General features: G+C 47.5%; 1 protein-coding gene across 7 annotated transcripts in view; it reads left to right on the forward strand.

The window, feature by feature from the left end:
- The window catches only part of FRS2 (fibroblast growth factor receptor substrate 2), a 620,941-nt gene that overhangs the window by 400,683 nt on the left and 196,993 nt on the right, over nucleotides 1-23,265 (forward strand). For all 7 annotated transcript variants that reach the window (XM_069629345.1, XM_069629344.1, XM_069629343.1 and 4 more), the window contains one exon: nucleotides 6,787-6,973. In XM_069629345.1, coding sequence (XP_069485446.1) covers nucleotides 6,787-6,973 — 187 coding nt within the window. Of the gene's footprint in view, nucleotides 1-6,786; nucleotides 6,974-23,265 lie in introns of those variants that run through there.

Below are 23,265 nucleotides of genomic sequence, written 5' to 3' on the forward strand. Positions count from 1 at the left end.
CAATACACATCCTGGGTGCCAGAGAGTCTAGGGTGGTGTGAATGCCTGGGACCACCGTGGTCCGTGATTGGTCCACGAATGGTGTGAGTGTTGATGAGCGGATCTCCCATTGGGTCCCCTCCATTATGGCGCGAAGGGAACCGTGGATAAGAGGGGGCTGGAAACACCACTACCATGTCGATCTCCTGAGTTCTCACGAACGAAGGAATACAGGAGCCAAGTATCCTGCAATCAAGAGGCTGGACCGAGGAATCGCTGGTGACCCGCTGAAGGACTTCTCCTCTGCACTGCTGTCGCCTTGTGAAACCCTTTTCACCTTTGATCGAACCAGAAGGCCTGTACTGGTACTTCGACCCTTGGAATAGCGGGAACAGCTATTCTCGGCATCTTCACCATCTCCTGCCAGTAAGCCTTCGGAAGCGTCTCTGGGCCATCCAGCTGACTGACCAGTTAACACGGGAGTCTTGCTCTGTAACCGCCGCCAGGTTGTGTAGTATTTCGAGTCCTTGTCACTCTCACACGCTTTGCACACTTGGCGTTCCCAGGTCTGAAGTGAGTAGTGTACATTTGGCTCAGATACACACGGCCGCTCCGTTGCCCTGCTGTGGTAACAAACTATGCGGGTTTCTTCGATTGGGACGTCTTTTTACTCAACACGACGACGAGGCGTTCCCTGCTCTTCTGAACCTTCCAGCTGCTGAAACTGACGCGGAGAAGCCTGGGTCTGCTTGCATCGGGGACCGGTGAGTAGCATAGCTAGGATCTGGTCGCCCTCCTGCAGGAGCCCATTGCTTTTCCCCGCTGTGTCAAACAGCACCCTTTTCCGTACTCGCGCTCTGCTTCTGCCCACTGTGGAGGCTGCGCTTGAGTCGCGGAACTTGTTCTTCTTCTTTTGTGCACTAAACTGAACTGCCTGATTTCCCTCGGAGAGCTGCTCCTTCTACCCGTTGGCACCAGCGCGTGCAGGTACTTTTGAGCACAAGGCTCCACTCTTCGCAGGGCTCGGACTTCCATCTAGTTAGGTGCCTCTGAAGGTGAACTGGGTCTAAGCATTATTTCGCACTGCCTGTTTTCCCTCCCTTTTAGGTGGACTACACATTTCGTGCATATAATGCTTGAGACTTGTTGTATTTGTATATATATTGTGTTGATATGGTATGTGTTGGTTTACTATCGTTATATTGTGATTTTCTCGCTACAGTCATTGTTTTAAAGGCCTTGAAATACATGTGTATATATTTTTAATATAACAACTGTTTAGAGTAGTTTGTAAGTGATCTTGCTTTGTGTGCTCATTGCGGGCTTTCAGTCACCCTCACCCCTCTTGAGACCTAGTCTTGACCGCCGCGATCGCTAACTTGATTGGTCTGGCTCGTCCAGAGGTTACCCTGTTCCAAGTAATTAGGTTGGCCTTCTGAACTTCTGCACCACCAGGACAGAGTTCAGAAATCCGTCTTAACAACTATATCCAGAAGTCTAACTTTCTGCTGACTCATTTACCTCCAGCAGACTATTCCATTATGTCCCACTCAAATGTCACACACACATGTACTGAGTGGAACCATGCACACAGCTATTTCACTGCCAAGTCTGATTTTTAGCTACCTTGTTCTTTCTGTTTTATCTACATGAAAATTGACAAATGCACTGTCTAAAATCTTCCCCATATTACCAGTGCTATAATGAGATATGCACCAAGAAAAAAATAAAATAAATAAAAACACACTACCCGTCTGTTTTCAGATATTTTAGTGTATTATAAACAATTGCATTTCAACACCATCTTACCCTTTTTACAGAAATAACTGGAAGTTTCACAGCAGTAGAAATATTCACTTTACTTTATCGAGCTTGTGCTGCAGGCGAATTCCTCAGGCTGGTCGCCTGGAAATGGCTCAGTGCCCCCTCTTAAATCACCCCAGCGAGGACGTGCATCTGCCGTCACTCAAGCCAGGATTTATTGACTGGAATTTCCCAACCTGTGTAGCAGTGAACTGGGACCTTCTTCTCAATCAGGAAACTCCCCAGCCACACCAGCCGAGTCTTTCTCCCAGCTGTGCCAAATGCCTTCTCCCCTTCTTTCTCTCCGAGATTCATTAGAAAAGCTCTGTTGCAGCCTACAAAACGAGTTCAACCAATGAAATTCTATCATGTCCTACCGTCCTTCTCTTGAACAATGGCTTACTTTTACAGCAAGCAACTGTAACAAAACTGATTTCCTGCTTATTCGAGTTTTTGCTTCCTGCAAATACTGTGGACAGAGCACAGAGAGAGAAGAGAAAAAAATATAAATCTGCACACAGTCTAGTGTGAGTTTCAGCCTGCCTCATTTTGCACTGGAGAACACATTACAATATTAAACGTTAGAATTATGTTAGTACGGTTAATGGTGTTAATTCATTAATCCTCTAATGTGTCTCCTGCAACAGAGGCATTTCAGATAAGAAAAAAAATGCTCATTTTACATGTAAAAATTGTTTGCATTTTACATGTAGAAATCGTTTTTGACTGAATAGCCTGTCTTCATTTACATGTCCATGTCACACTGGCAACACATGCCTTGCTTTACCACATTATAGCAATGCATTAAACCCATGCAGTGGCGCTGCATATAAATGCAAAATAAAATAATCTTACATGCCTCTATCTCAGGTAACGGAAGGTATTTATTCAGTGTACTTCCTTGTACCCAAAAAGGATCTAACCATGCGCCCTGTACTAGATCTGCGCCCAGCGAACAAATTTGTCAAACCTCAAAAGTTTCGTATGGTGACTCTACAGGAGGTAATCCCCCTGCTTTCACAGGGAGATTACATGACAACACTGGACATGAAAGATACATACTTTCATATTTTAATGTTGCCAGTGCACAGGAAATACCTCAGGTTCATGATAGAGGGCAAACACTACCAGTTCAGAGTGCTACCCTTCGGCATAGTATCTGGCCGAGCGTATTCACGAAGGTAGTGGCAGTGGCCCACCTATGCAGGTTGTCCATCCCAGTATACCCTTACCTCGACGATTGGCTCATAACAGGGGATTATTACGAAACATGCTTCTCAAATACCCGAGACTGTAGACCTTGTGTTTCAACTGGGCTTCTCCATCAACGAGAAGTCCAGTTTAGACCCCAGCCAGATCAAACAATTCATAGGGGCTCTAATTCGAACAAAGGACGGCCTCGTCTTCCCCTCCAACGAGAGGGTCCAAAACATGCTGTTTCAGATCCCTCAATATGTGGCCGGTCGAGAGGTGACGGTACGCAAAGCAATGCGCTTACTAGGAATGATGGCGTCATGTATTTATTTGGTACCTCACGCGTGCCTGTGCATGCGCCCAATGCAAGAGTGGCTCAACAGCCAGTGGTGTCAGGCCAGCGGGCAATGGGACGATCTAGTGGTGGTCTCGCAGGCTTGGTTCTCTCGCCACGGTGGTGGTCGAAGGAAAACCTGGTAATGGGGGAACCATTCGCTACCCCCGCAGTGGAAGCCACTCTAACCACAGACGCATCCCTCACAGGATGGGGGGCTCACCTATCCCATCAGACTGCTCACAGAGTTTGGACTCCGAGCATAGCATCCAAGCACATAAACTTACTGGAGCTACTAGCTGTGTTCAAGGCACTGAAAGCCTTCCAGGCACACCTGCAAGGGAAGACGTTGATGGTCCTCACGGACAGCACCACAGCCATGTACTACCTCAGCAAGCAAGGGGGCACTCACTCTCCAGGACTGTCCAAGCTGTCCCAGAACATCTGGAAGTGGGCTCTCAAACACAACGTGTTCCTACTGTCACATGTACCAGGGGAACTCAATCTGCTAGCAGACTAACTCGGCAGAGACTTCCCTCTGCCATCGGAGTACGAATGGCAGTTACTCAAAGACATTGTCTTCCACGTCTTCATACAATGGGGATTCCCAGAAATAGATCTGTTTGCAACTCTGGAGAACTCCCAATGCCAAGATTACGCCTCCAGGTACCCCCAGAACCAATCCAAGGGGAACGGTCTATCGATACCATGGTCAGGGAAATTTGTTTACGACCCCCCCCACCCCCCCCCCCCCCGACTCCCCTTCTCAACAAGATAGTGCACAAGATAGACCAGGAACGAGTTACCATGATACTGGTGGCCCCTATGCGGGCCAGACAGCCATGGTTCGCTCACTTGATAGAGATGTCCCTATCTCCTTCAGTGAAACTTCCCTGCCCGTACAACATGCTGTCACAGGACAAGGGCAGGACACTACAACCATGCCCTCAGACCATGAATTTAGCAGCCTGGCTCCTGAGATCATAGAATTTGGACATTTACAACTCCTGCAGAGATGCATGGACATTCTCAGGGAGGCTAGAAAGCCTAACACTCATCACTGTTATTCTAGCAAATGGAAAAGATTTGTCATCTGGTGTTGGGGAAGGAGCATCAACCCAGTTCACTGCTCTCCCACACAAATTGTTCTGTACCCGACTCACCTACTAGACTCAGGTTTGGTGTTTAACTCTATTAAAGTCCACTTAGCTGTACTTTCCGCATACACCACTTCCCAACTTAGTGTCATGGTGGAAAGTCCCAGCTATTAAAGCCTTCATGGAAGGAATGAAGAGGATCCACCCTCCCGTAGCTAACCCTGCTCCCGGATGGGACCTAAATGTGGTACTAACCAGGCTCGTGGGGTCATCCTTTGAACCCATGCACAAAGCAACACTTAAAGACCTCACTCTTAAGACTGCTTTTCTGATAGCTATCACCTCCATTAGGAGAGTAAGTGAACTACAAGCGCTCTCTGTACTAGACCCCTTTGTAACAGTTCACAAGGATAAGGTGGTTCTACGCACACATCCTAGGTTTGCACCAAAACCTCTCTCTAAATTCCATGTCAACCAGTCAATAGAACTACCAACGTTCTTTCAAAATCCTTCAAACTTAGGTGAGAAGAGCCTGCATACACTGGATGTTCGCATAGCCATGATGTTTTATATGGAAAGAACTAGACCATTGCGAAAGACTAATCGGTTCTTTGTCTCGGTGGCAGCAGGAAGCGAAGGAGATGTAGTTTGAAAATCCACTATTTCTAGATGGATTGTACAATGCATCACTCTCTGTTACACTCTTGCTAAGAGAGAACTACCCTTCAAGCCAACAGCACACTCCAATAGAGGCACTGGGGCTTCCATAGCATTCATTGCAAATGTTCCCCTAGAGTCCATTTGCAAAGCGGCAACCTGGAGTTCTGTTCACACCTTTACAAAACACTACTGTCTAGATGCCCACTCTATATCTGATTCCTAGGTGGGACAAGCAGTATTAAGACATCTTTTTTCTACTGTCCCTTCTCACAACCCACCTCCAACTCCGGGTACTGCTCGCTAGTCTATGCACAGCATGTGATTCTGAGCAGATTAACAAACATCAGAAGACAATGCATTACTTACCGTAAAAGCATTTCTAATGGTTGTATCTGCTTAGATTCACATGCGCCCACTCTTCCTCCCCGCTCGGATGCAAGGAACATAGACTTTCTTCTATACCTCTCTTTTCTGTACTCACTCACGTCTAATAGGCTCCCTCAGGGCAGAAAAAATACAAACGGAGGGACCTCGACGCGTGAGGGATTGTGGGTACACTGCACGTCACTATAGGGATAGTGTTACAGACGCACCTTGTCGACGTCCTCTTTTCGACTACGAAAAACAAAATGCAATAATCTGAAGTGACCACTGGATGTCGGACTATGCACAGCATGTGAATCTAAGCAGATACAACCATCAGAAATGCTTTTACGGTAAGTAATGCATTGTCATTTGCTTGGCATGTCCTCTTAATGTAGGGAGTATGCACCGTGACGCATTATTTGACTATACAACACATGTTTCGAATGTAGCTCTTGTTCAAAGCAATCATGAACGATTTACTATATATCGTTTTGTTTTCCATAGACGTTGTTTTAAGAGCTATTAAAGTATGAGAACAAATTCTGGAATCTGATTTATAAAAAATGTATATATTATAAGAAATCAATAGGCAAAAGGGTTCAACTAATGTGGGAACCGGTAGGTGTATCAGACTGAGAACAAAGTAAGTTCAGCTGTGATTTATTTTTTCCCCAGACACACAATATATATCAGTATGGTATACTTCACAAAGCAATCAAATATATTGTGAGCAATTGAACAAATCAGGGACTATAGCAAACAATTGAGTAGGATATATCAATGTTGATACTATGACTTGTGTTCCTTTATCGCAGAATAATCTTAACAGACACAAAAAAGCAAACGTTTTGTAATTGTAAAACCTTTGTGCATATAGATGCACAGTATCACGGTATTAATATCCCCAACAAAAATATCGCCGTAAATATGGCAGTTTGGTTCGCCATAGGCGATATTTTTATTGGGGATATTATGTGGGAGCGAGGGTTGCGGGGGTGTCCCCCGCACATTAAAAAATGATGCAGGGGTGTCCCCCGCAGGGTCCATTGTGAATTCTGCCGCAAAAATGTGGCAATATTTTTGCGGCGGAAATATCACATGGAACTAGGTGCACAACCATACATAGCCATTTGTTTAGAAGTGTTAAACATTACAGACATGCTCTTTTTTACAATAAAAGAAAAACGTGGAGAGACCCAAGATGTATGTGAAGCTGATTTTCTCCAAAGAAAGTTAATAGGCAATTTTAAACATAATCTCTGTTTTTCAAGTCCACATTTAAATAAAATCAATGCTCTTAAGTCAGTCTTAATTCTCTACTGTTGGATGTTTTTTTGAACTTTTTATTTGAAGGTCATTAATGTGGATGATGATGGTAATGAGCTGGGTTCTGGCATAATGGAACTTACAGATTCTGAGCTGATCCTGTACACCCGCAAACGTGACTCTGTAAAATGGCCTTACTTATGTCTGCGCCGCTATGGCTATGATTCCAATCTCTTCTCCTTTGAGAGTGGTCGAAGGTGTCAAACTGGACAAGGTATGTTGATATTTTCTTTCCTTCATATGCACCTTTTAAAGAATGTATCATAAAATTGTTTTCTAACATTTTAATGATTGCTTTTTGATTCACATCTATGCATGGGACATATTAACTGGTACCTACTGTTATTCATATTTAACCATACACGATTCTAAAAAATTTGACAGCAACATCAAACCCAGAGATTGAAGTATCCTATCAATCCAATATGTACCCTGTTGAATGCAAATGTATTTCTCCATAAAATGTGTTTATTAGGCGGTCTATTCGGGAACCGTGAAACGAATTCCTGCTTGCCCTACAAATGCGTGAAGAAAAGGTGCATGAAGTGAATTTTGGAGCCTAGTGGTGCAATCCTCCATTAGATGAACCCCAGGTACACCTAGTAGATACATGGTGACCCAAGTGTGCCCCTTAAGGCACTTGCCATAGCTGTTTTTCTCAGCCTTTATGTGCACAAGAGTCCCACCAATCATGCCTACCAGATGGAACTACTGCAGCAGTGTCCGATCACAGACGGAAACTTGATTCTTTGCCCAGTTGCATTCCTTCTCCCCCGGGCGCACTGTGATGTTGGAGACAAGAAAAAAAAACGTTAAGGGATGTGACCCCCCACAACAGTTTGGATCTTAAAATGAGAGGTGCTTGCCTTCCTCTGTGTGCGTAAGGGAGCAGACTCGGGCGGCAACCTGAGGGTACCCTGTGTCGGTGCATCCCTTCTAATATTCAGACCTCTGGGTCGAGTGATTCTAGGAACACTGTTTTGTTGTCCCGCACAACACAGAAAGGACTGTGCGGACCTGTTGAAAATGGGAGATATGAGAAGTGGCTATACTTAAATCCACATCCCCCTGGCATAAGCCATATTTTGATAGACAACCAATTTAGTGCTTGGGGTTCCCCTGGAGTTCCGCTGGACATATTGGTGATTTGACTCCACAATTCGACTTTATACAAATTTAGTATTCTCAGATGTCTATTATTTGAAATCTCCATTTTAGGGACACGCGTCCCCACTTTAGCTTGGCTGGCTTACCTGTTTAACAACCTCTTTCAGCAGGGTTTGCTTAAAGGTTGACTTTGCTGAGAAAGGCACTGAGCATTTCTTTCTCTGCAATCCATTTTGGCAGTGGCTGATTACACATTGCCTGCAGCTGAGTTTGGAGCCTGGTCGTACACAGCATAAATTATTTCTGTCGTGGCAAGATGTACGAAGGAAAATAGATTTTAAGGCTGCATCTCATAGACTGCAAAAGATCACACAGTATACGACGTGTTCATTACGAAAGATACAAAGATAGGCAGGATTGTGTGCAGTACCCTTTGGGAGACTACAGCAACCGTGACCTCCTGGCTATAGAAACCCAACCTTTGTTATCGGTCTGTACAACACAGGTTGGTAGTGTGGCTGCCAGGTATATCTCAAGAGGGGACAATGAAATAATTATTAATTTAACAGTCAGTTGAATAAGCCTTCTTCAGAAGGGAGCAATATAACAGCAACACACAAAAACACTCCAAAATGTTTCTCTAAATCATCCAAGTACCTATTTGGGATGGCACACAGATGATTCCTACACCCTGAGGTGACTTAAATAACTAGGACACTGTGGACATTAATATATCACTGGTACATTTAGGGCAATACTGAGATTGGTTTCAAAGAAAAGGGTATGCGAATAAAACAATAGGTTACACAAATATTCTAAAGCTGGTAAGTACTTTTGAACCCCCAATGCAAAGTAAATGAACCCTTTCCTGTAGTCTTTCAGGCAGCCAGGCCAGCCAATGTAAAGTTAGCAAAAGTCTAGGTGAGCTGAAGCATGCCTTGCAGGTAAGAAAAAGTGTTTTAGAAGTCTTTGTAGAAAAAGTAGAATCTATGTGGGGCCACAAGCTGGGCGGCTTGTGAGGGGCAAAGCTCTTTGTTTCCATAGCACCTGGTAGAGAAGGCAATCTCATATCAAAGGGCGCCATCTCCAGATGGATAGTCAAATGCATACAACTCTTGCTATTCCCTTTTCAAAAAAGGTGCTACCTTTTACCCCAAGGGCACACTCTACAAGAGGTACAGGGGTTACCTTAGCTTTCATAGTAAACGTCCCTCTAGATGCCATCCGCAAAGCTGCTTCATGGAGTTCCATCCATACGTTCACACATTACTGTATTGACACACATTCTAAAGCAGATTCACAGGTGCGACAAGCGGTTCTAAAACATCTTTGCTGCTGTACCTTCCAACTTCCCACCTCCTTCTCCAGATACTGCTCGCCAATCTGTGCAGAGCATGTGATTAAGCAGATCCACGAGCTCCAGAAGGTATACATTACTCACCGTAATCGTATTTCTGGTGCTAGTATCTCCTTCAAATCACAAATGCGCCCACCCTTCCTCCCCTACTAAAGTAGAAGGTGCATAGATGTTTTCTGGGTTATCGCTGTTTCTGCTTTACAAAATCTGTACTCATGCTATACTTCATGCAACCTCATGTCAGAAACAAACAATCTGAGGGACCTTGACGCGTGAAGGACCATGGGTACAGTACACGTCACACTAGGGATATTATTACTAATCACACCCTATCGATGTCCATTTTTTGAGATTCAAAAACAAATCTTGTAATACTCTGCGACTTCCACTAGATGTCGGACTATGCAGAGCATGTGAATCTAAGCAGATACAAGCACCAGAAATAAGATTACTGTGAGTAATGTATCCCATTAATTGATTTTGGAAATATTGGTTTTCACTCTTGTCTCAACATTCAATTCATTAAAATATACCTTTAGGCATTGTATGCTTAATTCATCGAATTCCAAGAAGTATCATCATTATATGCAATGATTCACATTAGTCATCCTATGTTTCATTGTTCAAACTCATGTAGAAGTTCAAAGCAAATAGCATACATCAAGATTGAGTCTCAATTTGCAGTTGTGGGCTATTTCATTATACTGTGTTCAGATCAATTAATGAACATTCAACCTTCATCCATTAGTTAATGATGGTTACTCACTAAATTCTAATTGGGAAGTTGATAAAATCACTTGGTAAAAACTGATTTTATTTAATCATCGACGGATAAAATATTCAGATGGGCTTAATATGGTTGTTAGCCAATCATTAGACATTGACCTGTTGCGTGTGCATATATTGTAGATCTATAATATCTGAAATGCATGACTATTGTCAAAGGAAGTTAGTCTAATTTGTAGCTGAAATGTTTACCAACACGTGTTTCACCCACCCTGGGCTTTCACAAGGTCACAACTATTTATTTGAGGTTGTCTGTGTATTATTGTCAGATTATATAGAGCATTAAATAGACATATTTCTGATGCTTGTGAATCTGCTTAGAATCACATGCTGTGCATGTAGTCCGACATCTAGTGGTAATCGCAGAGTATTGCATCTTTCTATCAAAGATCAAAAAAGGGACATCGATATGTGCGTGACTTTAACACTATTCCGAACGTGACGTGCAGTGTACCCAAAATCCCTCGCGCGTTGAGCTCCCTCAGATTGTTTTTTGCTGCCAACGGTTAGGGAGAATTCTCAGAAATGTGCTAATTCCCTTCATTTTAGAGACCACCAGCAACTTTGCTGGATTTTGAGGACTTGATTTTTTTTTTTAACCTGGAAAGCGTGTGAGCCTTTTTCCCACTCTTTCATGTATTTTGATGTCTGTTTTACATTTGTGTTCTCTGATTATGGAGTTTTGGATAACTCCATAGGCATCATCTTTTCATGTGTTTTACACAGCACCCTCAGTGCAGTGACACAGGGATGTCTTTTTAGACTTCCCAAAGGTTTAAATACCTGCTCTGGGATAAACTACTATTTCGCAGAAAATGTAAAGTGAAATTGACTTTACTAGTCTTTTCCAAATTCATAGACCCAGCACACACCATCTTACAATGGAGAGCTGGAGGGGTTATATAGTATCCCCTGTTTCTAACCACTCATGTAGCAGTCAAATGCTACCCTTTCCCATTGAAAAGGCTGGTGGCAGTGGCTTTACAACGAACTACCATGATTTTTCCCTGACCGCGAACACGGGTAGCTAAAAATCACGGGAGCCATGTTTTTCAAGATGGTGCCTTAAGCCCCTTTGTTTAAACTGGTCCCGGTCTTCTTTTTTTGCCATTTCTTTTTGGAAAGGTCCTTCTAGTGTTTGTCTCTGCGCGCTCAACCGGGTTTGGTCCCTTTGTTCGTGTGCCTTTGGCGGGCTTCAGGATTGAAGTCCACCCTTGGCGTCTGAGTGTCTGGGGTGGACAGGAAGTGAGGGAGGTGCCCGAAACTCCCTGTGCTTAGCCTCCTAGGAGTCCCAAATGCACTCTGGCGTGATCGGCTGGCTGACTGTCTGGCAAGGACAGCCACCCTGCTGGGTGAGTGACAGCTAGGCTGGAATGAAGGGGAGAAAACTGTTTAAAAGGTGAGTCTTGTGGACTGGAAGACAGTCGACCACTGGAACGAAAGAACTGAAGACCAGCTGGAAGAGGATGGCTGCTGCAACCACTGAACCGTTAATTTGCCCAGTGAAGCCCTGCTGCAGGTCTGAATTGCCAAACTCCATTTGACAGAAAAGCTCCTTTAAGGACGGCTTCTTCCTTAGAATTGGTTGGACCAATCAAAACATAAGACACCCGGATACCATTCTCAAGGCTGGTTAGGTTTAACCAGGGAGAGGGACCCATTTACCCCTGGGTCTGGAGCGCTATACTAAATAAAATAAACAAACCACTATGTGTTCTTGAATCTACAGCTACTGGAACTGAAGTGACTCCATTTTGTTTGCTTTCTTCAACGATCCTGTCCAGTACCGGAGTCCCCCCGACGTCCTTCCTCTTGTCCCCACGACTGAGGCTCAGGAACAGCAAGATCTGCAGAAACTGCCGGGAACCACGACTTCAGCGAAATTTGTTTTCTTCATACAAAGGTACTGTGTCAACGCATTTGAGAGAAAGACACTCTCGCGGAGAAAGTTTGTGAAACTTTCCCAACTTGCAGGTATAATCAGCTTGTGACCCCACAAATGATTTTTTCCTCTAAACTACTGAGAACGTTTGCAAAGACTTTAACGTTTGATACCAGAACTGCTCTTTCCTATCCAGAATACTAGACCATTGACTTTGGCCTGGACTATTGACTTGAATTGAACTGTTCTGGTGAACTGAAACTATTAGCACTGCCTCGAAAGTATATATAATCTATTCTATTTACTTTTGTCCTTTTCGCTCACTGCTAAGTAACTGAGCTGCCATTTTGCTCCTTTTTCAGGGGAGCTCAAACTGTCTGAAAAACTTAGTTTTTTATTGAACTGTATTGGTCTTTAATATTAAGTTGTCTTCTTCTAGTGAAATGTTTTATAAACGATTGTGTAAATAAATTAAGTGGTTCACCAAGAAACATTGAATATAAGTGTCTACTTGAACCACTCTGATTGAAAATCCTCTGTGTAACTACTTGTACGGCTCACATTCCCTCTTGAGATAAGCCTGGCTGCTCAGCTTCCTACCAACAAACTGTGTGATACAGACTTATACCAAAGGTTGGTTTTGCCTACACCTGTAGTCCTAATTGTATGTGGTGGTCCCAGAGGGTACTGCATGCAATTCTGCTCAACACCAACCTAGTTGGTCGCCTAGTTGGAGCTCATAAGAGTTAATATTGCTTACTTTGTCCCACGACCTGCAGTCGTCTAGTCTCCCCACTAATCTTCCCGATGACTGCCTCGTGGGCATCCTGCCGCTGAAGACATCCTCAACTGCTCGATGACTGTCGACCGCATGGCCTTTGCTCTCTGGCCAGGCCCTCTCAGTAGGGAGAGTGGTGCCCTGTGTTTATTCTTTTTCAAGAATGTATTTCCTTTTCCCTTATCTTTCTCTATTTGGTCTTGCTGCCGTCGCCCTCTACTATGGGGAGGATGCCCTTTAAATTTTGCCTGTCGTGTAATAGCAAGTTTCCTTGAAAGGACACCCATCGCCGTTGCAATCGGTGTCTGCCTTGAGACCGCGACGAGCGCTCGTGAATTTTCTGCAAGCTCTTTCAACCGAAAACGTTGAAGGACAGGCAGACTAAACGGTGGGCGGCCTACGTTATGCAGGCTGAAAGCCATTCCCCCATTGGCGCCGTCTCTTTGGACGAGGAATCCATCGGCAGCCGTGGCTCAAATTGGAAGCCATCAACCTTTCGGTGGAAACTTCAGGCTCCCAAATGCGTGGCCCAGACAGACAGGCCACCGGGTCTGTTATGGGGAGTTCATACTCCGGCAACAAGGGCACACACACGCATCGCAAATACCTAAATACACAACCGCAAAGACCTCTTTGACTGAGTCGAAGCGTGCAACGCCAACAGGGCTGCCAAACTTCGCCACCTCCCGTACCTCGCAGTTCAGTGCCCTCCATGCAGCTGTCTTTGCGGCATGCGACCGGGCATTCCTCTGGAAAGGGCGTTCAACCAAAAAAAGCATACAGTCGCTGATACACCATCCAAGAGCGCACAAGCAACTAAGGCTTCGATGGAGTCGTCGACCATGACTGCGCCATCAGACACGTCGAGACCTTCCATTTTAGCCACGGAAAATCAGCAAAAGCCTTGCATGTATTACTTCAGCAGCTACAGAACACAAGGGCACCCCCTCTCGTTGAGAGGAGTGTTCTGAAGCCCCACCCAAGCCTCTCGTGAAGGCCTAATTAGGAAAATCTCCCCCTTCTGGGCAATCTTTTCGACCTCCTGACCCATCTGCATCTTCCCTATGGACTAGGGAGAGACTCGAAAACTATATGGGCAAAATGGCCCCTTTTCAGTCATTATGTATCACTCCCAAAAGACCTAAGGAAGAGGACTCCTGCCCCATTACACATACATTGCAGAAATGTCCCATCTCTGCACAAGGCTACCAAGATGATATCTTGGATGTCTCGGATCAGGAGGATACATATGAGGACAGGACACAGCTGACCAAGACCCAGACTGGGATCAGGATCAGTCAGGGGATCAAGGCCCTTGGCTATCACCAACACCGAACCCTGACCTGGACATCATTTGTCTAGATCCCCCTTTTTCACCTCCACAAAGGGAGTTGTCACCTGTGGATGACCAAATGATATTCAACACCATTTTAAAGAGAGCGGCCGAGCATTTCGAGATCGCAACACATGAGGCAGACCCTGACTCTGACTTTGTGGATATCCTCAAGCAGAAACTCCAACTAGTCAAGCCATCCTCTTAATTATATAAAGAAGCGCCTAGCTCCTTCTTCGTTGTCACCGTCCCTCACACGGACGGAAAAATTATTCCACCCATCTCCTCCCGACTCATTATACATACGGGGTCATGCCACGCCGGACTCCGTGGAGGTCACAACCACTAGGAAGAGGGCAGGGTTTCCATTGTCCACGGCGGAAGCCCCTCATGATAAGGATTGTAAGAAACTTTATGCCCTCAGTAAACCACTGCCTCTGCGGCCTATTCAACTAGGATCGCAAACAATACAACTCTCCTGGCAAGATCCAGCTATGTCCAATGGGGCCTAGTCTAGGACGGCCTTCAAAAGAGCCCACCCATCACGCCTGCTGGCGGTCGTGGCTGAGGGAAAGACAGGTAACCTACAACATATTAAAAAATACTCCGGTCTCTGCTGAGACTGGTGGACGCGCTCTAGCTCAGGGGACTTTACTTAAGAGACACGTCTGGTTGAAGAACTCTAGCTTTAAACTAGAAACGCAGGCCTCTCTTATCAATAAACCAGTCGAGGACTCGAACCTTCTTGGGAAAACTATCGTTGATGACCTGGAGACTGCCAAGAAGGAGCACGAAATGCTGAAATCACTCGGCCAGATCACAGCCAAGCCCTTCCACCAACGTGGAGGCTATAACTCCTGCTGTTCCTTTCGTGGACAATCTTTTTACCATTCTCCCATGGACAATATGGCTCAGGAAGTACTCTATCAACAGAGAGGTCCTCATAGAGGCAGGAACTCTACTGCTAGAGGCTCCTCGTCCTCCACCTCAAAGCGACTTGCCGATTTGGGTCCGCTCTCACACCTCCCCGGTCGCTTGTCATTCATTCAAGCCTGGGGGGGAGAAATCGCATCAGACCAGTGGGTGTTAAAGACAGTTACCCACGGCTACTGCATAGAGTTTCACCGACCATTTCGATATCACCCACCGAAAAAGCAGATGCTTGTCACTAGAACACCTGCGCTTCCTGCCTCAAGAGGTTGAAGTCCTTTTGGAAAAGGGCACCATAGAAGTCATCCCCATTCACGAGGTAAACAAGGGTATTTATTCATTTATTCAATGTACTTCCTTGTACCCAAAAAGGATCTCGCCATGCGCTCTGTGTTAGACCTGCGCCCAGCGAACAAGTATGTCAAACCTCAAAAATTCAGAATGACAACACTGTAGGAAGAAATCCCACTGCTGCTGCAGGTGGATTACATGGCCGCATTGGATATGAAAGAGGCATACTTTCATATTTCAATGTTACCAGCACACAAAGTACCCCAGGTACATGATAGAAGACACCCACTATCAGTTCAAGATTCTCCCCTTCGGCAGTGGCTCAGCTCCAAGGGTGTTCATGAAGGTAATGGCTGTAGTAGCTGCTCACCTGCGCAAGCAGCCCATACCAGTCTACCTGTACTTCAATGACTGGCTCATAACAGGGGATTCGTACTGAACATGCCAAACAAATACGCAGAAGACGGTTTATCTCATCTTCAACCTAAGTTTCTTGATCGAGAAAGTCCAGTCTAAACCCCAGCCAAGTCGAACAGTTTCTGGGGGCTCTAATCCAGACCAAAGACTGCCTTGTCTTTCCCTCCAACAAGAGGGTTCAAAGCATGCTCTTTCAGATCCCTCACTATGTAGCCAGTCACTAGGTGACTACGCAAAGCCATGCGACTGTTAGGGATGATGGCCTCCTTCGTCTACCTAGTTCCACATGCTCGCATGTGCCCCATGCAAGAGTGGCTCTCGAGCCAATGGTGTCAGGCCAGCGGCCAGTGGGATGATCTAGTGGTTGTCTCAGCAGCCCTCGTTCAGTCTCTGCAGTGGTGGTCAAGGGAAAACCTCCTGCAGGGGAAAACCTTTACCACCCCTGCAGTAGAAGCCACTCTCACCACAGACGCATCTCTGGCTGGGTTAGGGGCTCACTGCCTTCATCAGACGGTGCACACCATGCGGTACCCAGCAGTAACATCCAATCAGATTAACTTGTTGGAACTTCTAGCAGTGTTCAAGGCTCTGAAGTTCTTCCAAGCACACCTCCAAGGGAAGACCATTCTAGTCCGCACTGACAGTACTACGGCCCTGTATTACTTAAACAAACAAGGGGGCACTCACTCTCTAGGGCTGTCCAAACTGTCCCAGAACATATGGAAGTGGGCTCTCGAACACAAGATGTTCCTCCTGTCACAACATGTTCTAGGGGAACTCAATCTTCTGGCGACGTACTCGGCAGATACTTCCCTCTACCCGTAGAGCATGAGTGGTGACTACAGGAGGACATTGTACTCCACGTCTTCGCAGACGGGGGCTTCCCAGAAGTTGGCTTGTTCTCCACTCTGGAGAACACCCAATGCCCAGATCACGCCTCCAGGTACCCTCAAAACCGCTCCAAGGGGAACAGTCTCTGGATAACATGGTCAATGAAATGTGTCTACGCTTTTCCCCAAGATTCTCCTGCTCAACAGAAAAGTGCACAAGATGCACCAAGAGCCAGTATGAATGATTCTGGTGGCCCCGCCAGCCTTGGTTTTCCCATCTCATGACAAAGTCAGTCTCCCCTCCCAGGAAGCTGCCATGCCCATATAACCTGCTATCTCAAGACCAGCGGGGGGGGAAACAGTACATCCATGCCCACAAACTCACAATTTAGCAGCCTGGCTCCTGAGGTCCTAGAGTTCGGGCACCTCCAACTCCCTCAAAGAAGTATGGACATACTCCGAGAAGCATGGAAACATAAAACCAGGCATTGGTACTCCAGCAAATGGAAGTGCTTTGTCATCTGGTGTAATGGCAAGGGCATCAATCCTATTGGATGCACACCTAAACATATTGTCCTGTACCTAACCCACCTGTTAGATTCAGGTCTGGTTTTCAGTTCTCTAAAGGTCCAATTGGCTGCGCTTTTGGTGTACACCACGTCCCAAAGCAAGGTTTCGTTGTGGGAAATTCTGGTAATCAAAACATTTATGGAAGGGATAAAGAGGCTTCATCCTCCTATTTCCAATCAAGCTCCTGGGTGGGACCTGAATGTTCTTATCAAATGAATGGGGCCTTCCTTTGAACTATTGCACAAGGCTAGCCTTAAAGCACTCCCCTACAAGACCACCTTCCTGGTGGCGATCACCTCTATAAGGAGAGTTCGTGAATTGCAGACTCTTTCAGTTCAGGACCCATTTGTCATGATTTACAAAGATAAGGTGGTTTTGCGCACACACCCACGCTTTGCGCCTACATTTATCTCAAAGTTCCATGTAAACCAATCCATAGAACTACCCACCTTTTTCCAGGACCCCACTAATGTGGCAGAAAGAAGCCTCCACACGCTGGATGTGAGGAGAGCGGGGTATCTACTATCTGGAACAAACAAAGCCACTAAGGAAAACAAACCAGTTCTTCATTTCAGTGGCAGCTGGCGGAGAAGGGGAACCTGTCTCTAAATCCGCTATCTCAAAGTGGATCGTAAAGTGCATCACACTGTTACTCTTGTCAAGAGAGATCTACCCTTCACACCTAGAGCACAACCTACTCTGGGCACAGGGGCTACTATAGCATTCATTGCAAATGTTCCTCTTGAGTCCATTTGCAAAGCAGCAACCTGGAGTTTTGTACACACCTTTTACACAACACTACTGCCTAGATACACACTCTAGGTCTGATTCTCAGGTGGGCCAAGCTTTAAGACCTCTCTTTGCTACTGTTTCTTCACACGTCCCACCACCATCTCTGGGTACTGCTTGCTAGTCTATGCAAAGCATGTGATTCTAACGAGATTCACAAGCATCAGAAGACATGCATTACTCACTGTAATTGCATTTCTGATGATTGTATCTGCTTGGATTAACATGCGCTCACCCTTCCTCCCCTCGTGGAGTAGAAGGAACATTGGACCTCTTACACTTTCTCTCCTTTGTACTCGCTCATGCTGACAAAAAAGGCTCCCCTCACAGCAGAAAAAACACAACCAGAGGGACCTCGACCTGTGAGGGACTTTGGGTACACTGCACGTCACGTTAGGGTTAGGGTTAGTGTTAGTCATGCCCATGTAGACGTCCCCTTTCGATCTTCGAAAGAAAGATGGAATGCTCCGCGATTACCACTAGATGTTGGAATATATGTACAACATGTGAATCTAAGCAGATAGAATCATCAGAAATGCTATTGCGGTGATTAATGTATGTCATATATATATGCACAGTGGAATATTCATGAGAAATAAAGTATTGCATTACGCAGAAAGAAAAGGGGTGGAAATAAAATGAAAAACCTTTAATCATAAAATATTGAATTATCTCCAATTTCAACAAAATAAAACAGTAAAGTGGGGGGGAGAATTACCACTTCTGGTAATGCCCTGCGACGCATAGTTGCTTAACGAAGGCCCTGGGGCATTACCTGAAGTGGTGATGCCCCCGCCTTGCGAAGGGCTTATTGCTATTAGTACCCTGGCCAGTAAAACCGGGTTACTAAAAGATTTTTTTTTTTCTGTTCTGAAAAGCTCCGAACAGAAAAGAAGTCCAAAAATGGCCGCCTGGGATGGAATAACAGTCTGTTTTCTTATCCCATGGCAGCCATCGAAAACAAAAAAAAAAGTAAACAAAAGGGCTGCCATGGAAAGGGAGAAGGGACTACATGTAGTCCCTTCTCCCTTTCCATGGTGGCGTGTCGTAGATCGGGAGTGGACGAGCTGGAGACCAGTGTAACTCTTACGTCTCGTCCCCTTTCTTCCATACTGCATGGGCGTCCCTTCCCAGGGACGGGAGACGGAACCTTTTTCACCAGAAAAAACCTTCTTCCCCTTTAAATTTAGAGGCGTGGAGGGATGCGGCCCTGGGAGCATGCGCTTCCCTGACTCCGACACCACACCTCGGTCCCCTTTTCCGCGTCGACGAGAACGGGACGAATTCACCAGCGCTCCTGGGTTTGGCTTCGGCCATGTAATTCCACACGCGGATACTTCTTCTCTTATGTCGTTTTTCTTTTTATCATTCAGGTACTCAGTACTCGGGCGTCACGCTCCTCCCCGGTGAATGTCGACTTCTGCAGGGTTCAGCAGGTGTCCATCCTGCGACGGGCTCTTTCCAACTAAACACCCCCACGCCCTCTGCCTATGTTGCCTTGGCCCAGACCACGGCTGGCAAGCTTTACCACGTGCGACACGCTCTCTTCAAGGTCTCTGAAGAACAAGCTAGCCAGGTGGAGAGAGCTCTTCCAGAGATCGCCTCCGAAGGACCTAAAGGACGTCGCCTATCATCGATCCAAGCCCAAGGTAGGGCCGCTCTTTTCCAGCGCACCCTGCAAGGGGAGCTCCTTCTCAAGGACTCACGCGCGTGGGAGGGACCGCTCTGGTCCTCATACCAGCAAGAGTACCGAGGCTACATCAACTACCGGTCGACAGGTCAGTAGATCCTCCCAGTGACAGTGCTGAGGGACCGGAAGGTTCCTTTACAAGGTCTTCACCTGAGGGGCTACGCCCTAGTACTGGCAACATGTCCAAGGGGGCGCCTCTACACAGTTCTACCGGCAAATCGCCAAAGGCGAAGCGCCAACCAGTCCTCGACCTGAGGAACAGGGTAGGCCCCATGATCCACACCAAACAGTCCTGGACGGGGCGGGCCCAGTGAGCTGAGCAACACGACGCAGGCACATGGAAGGCAGCTCGACAAAATGGCTGCTGTGCAAGACATTCCTGACATCCGTCCGATACCGCACCAAGGCAGGGAGAAGGTGGAGGAACATGTGTCTAGGTGGGAATGGTGTCAACCAAGTATGTGGCCTACAGCCTACCCTTCATTTTCGCAGGGCAGGTTCCCGCTGCGTCCATATAGGCAGTACATGCAACGGCTCCAGCAGCCGCCTGCTACCCCATCAATATCGCCTACCACTCCGGCCTGCAAGGACAGGTTTTTTTAAATATTTCTCGGGCTCATGAAATCTCCTCGGATGGGGGACATCCTCATGGACGTGCTCCTGCCAGTGGACCCGGCACCTCAGGCCCCAGTACAGGCGCCGCTGGCCCCTGTGCAGCCTCAACCACCCGCTCCGGCCCCCCAACCGATCGTGCAGGCGGTTACATACCAGCCTCCGCTGCAGCCGCCGGCTCCAGGCTCCACTCCCCAGCCTTCAGCTCCCAACACCGCTCCACTGGTGCCGGACCCTCAAGTGGACGAGGAGGACCCTGACACACCATCGCCAGCCAAGGCCTTCCACAGACTTCTGGCAGGGCTGGCAGAGTACCTGGGCCGCCTTCGACCAGAGGTTGAGCAACCAACAGAGCGGGTGCTTGCAGAAGTCCTCACGCTGTGTCCCACAGCAAGAACGGGGATCCTTATGCAGAAGGACGTGGTCGCCTTGGCCAAAAAGGGTTGGCTCAAGCCCCACTCATTCCATCGGGTCAATCGTAGCCTGGGCACCAAGTACAGGCAAATGGAAGGGGATACACTTTATCGGCCCACCCTCAGCCACACTCTTCGGTGATCACTGTGGCATCATTATACTCTAAGCCGCAGTCGTCCTCAGCCTCTTCCTCCGCAGCACTGCTAGGCAAGTAGGAGAAGATCTTGGAGGCGTATGGGAAGAAGCTGTATTCCAACGCGCCACTGCATCTTCGTCAAGCCAACGCGGATGCCGTGCTGGCGGCCGTTAACCAAAGGCTTTGCCGGGAAATTGCGGATTTCCGCCCAGAACTTCCGGCGCACAGCCAATTACGATTCAAGGCGGGACATCATGGAGTCCACCACGGCCCACATCGACCCCTCTGGACAGGCCATCTGCATTGCCACGGACATGAGAAGAACAGCCTGGCTCAGTGCTACTAAATTTAACCTGGATGTCCAGGAACGCATCTTAGACCTTCCGTTCGAAGGGGGTGACCTCTTCCCTCCACCACGGACGTGGAGCTGGACAAAAAGAAAAACCGCTCACAAACGGCCAAGTCTTTATCCATCCATACAAAGACCATGCCCAAAACATACACCCAGTCACAGCAGCGCCGGGACAAGGGGTGTATATATGGAGGATTCTGCAGCTTCCAAGAGTGGAGGTCCAGGCTGCCTGACCGTTCGTCGACATAACAGCGCAAGCAACAAAAAAGGGGGTGGGGGAGTAAGGGCTTTTTCCATTACCCCTCCTCCGCAACAGCCTCAGAGGGAAAGAAGGCATGGCCCTCCGGGTCCACGTGTCTCCAGTGGGGGACAGGCTTGCTCTCCATGCATATTTTTGGTGCCAAAATTTCGCTGACCCCTGGATCCTCTTTGAGATATCCACGGGGTACCGCCTCCCTGTCCCTGCCTCTCCCCCCTCTTCCCCTCCACTCCCACAGGTTGGGACAGCAACTCTTTTGGCGGAGATCCGGTTGCTCGTTAAGAGCCAGGCAGTGGAGGAAGTCCCAGCCTCCCAGCGAGGCTTGGGCTTTTACTCGAGGATTTTCACCATTCAGAAAAAGAACTAGACGGAACTGAGAGTTGTACTGCACCTTTCCACCCTCAACCTCTCCCTACCTCTACAAAAATTCAAGATGGTTAGCCAGCTTTGATAGCGGAGACCTTGTGCAAGGGAGACTGGATGTGCTCCCTGGATCTGAAGGACGCATACTTACAAGTCCTGATCTGGCAGCCTCATTGTTCTTTTCTATGATTCAGGATTATGGGCTACCATTTCCAATCGAAGGTGCTTCCTTTCGGCCTCAACTCGGCTCCAGGGTCTTTACCAGGCTGATGAATGACCTGATGGCCCTCCTCAGGTCGCAGGGCCACCACATCTACACTTACCTAGACGACTGGCTTGTCAGGGCAACATCTCTGGAAGCGGTGCACCACACTTCCCACTCTCTTATGAACACACTGCACAAGCGTGGTTTTTCACTCAACCTCAAGAAGTCGCAGCTGCAGCCTACGCAGAGACTGACCTTCTTGGGGCTCATATGGGACACATGCTCCAAGAAAGTGTTTCCTTCGGAGGACAAGATCACGGCCATCAAGAGGGCCACAGTGCACTTCTTCAGCAGAGAAGTGACCTCGGCCTGGTGGTACCAACACCTACTGGGTCTCATGGCAGCAGTTGGCCGTCCCACACACAAGACTCAGGATGAGGAGGATACTGCTGCAATTTACGGCATCTTGGAACCTGGAGCGAGGCTCCCAGTCAGAGATGATGAATATTCCTCTATTGCTACACCTGGACCTCACATGGTGGTCCAGGGACTGCAACCTGCGGACCGGCAAGCCATTCCAGCAACCGATCCCATTGGTCACCATCACTACGGACTCCTCTCTCGAGGGTTGGGGAGCCACCCTGGACAACCATTGCGTCCATGGCACCTGGACCCGGCAAGAGCAGGAGTACCACATCAATTGGCTGGAACTGAAGGCCATCTGGCTGGCACTCGGAGCCTTCCGGTTATCGAGGGCAAGGTCATCCTCATTCAGACAGATAACTCGACCAGCATGTTCTATGTCAAAATGCAGGGAGGTACCAGATATCCCCCCACCCCCTGTGCAGACTGGCAGTCAGCATGTGGGAATGGGCCCTGGAGAACATAATCTACCTCGCGGCTGATCACCCGCTGTGGGAATCCAACCTGGAGGCAGACAGGCTCAGCAGGCTAGGAATGGACAACTACGAGTGGCAGTTGAACGACCTAGTACTGCAGGAGATCTTCTACAAATGGGGACTCCCCTAGGTGGACCTCTTTGCCTCCTGGGACAACAGGAAGTGCCATCTGTTCGCCTCCTGGCAGGGTCAGTGCCCGGGCTGCCTGGTCGATGCATTCCAGATTCGGTGGGACGGAATGACCGCATACGCCTTCGAGCCCACCCCGCTGATACACAGGGTGATGTGTAAGATCAAGGAGTCTCGCCACCTCAGCATCATTCTAATAGCCTCCCATTCGCCTTCCGACGGGCCCAGCACATGTTCTGGTGCAGCAGGGGGGCAGGGTCATCCACCCCGCTCCACAGAAACTAGCCCTCACAGCGTGGTTGCTGAACAGGTCAAGCTAGGTCACCTCAGCCTTTCCCAGGGTAATCTAGAGATCATTCAGGACGCCAGGAGCAAGT

This window comes from Ambystoma mexicanum, chromosome 12, assembly GCF_040938575.1.
Source record: "Ambystoma mexicanum isolate Mex_15411 chromosome 12, UKY_AmexF1_1, whole genome shotgun sequence".
NCBI lineage: Eukaryota > Metazoa > Chordata > Amphibia > Caudata > Ambystomatidae > Ambystoma > Ambystoma mexicanum.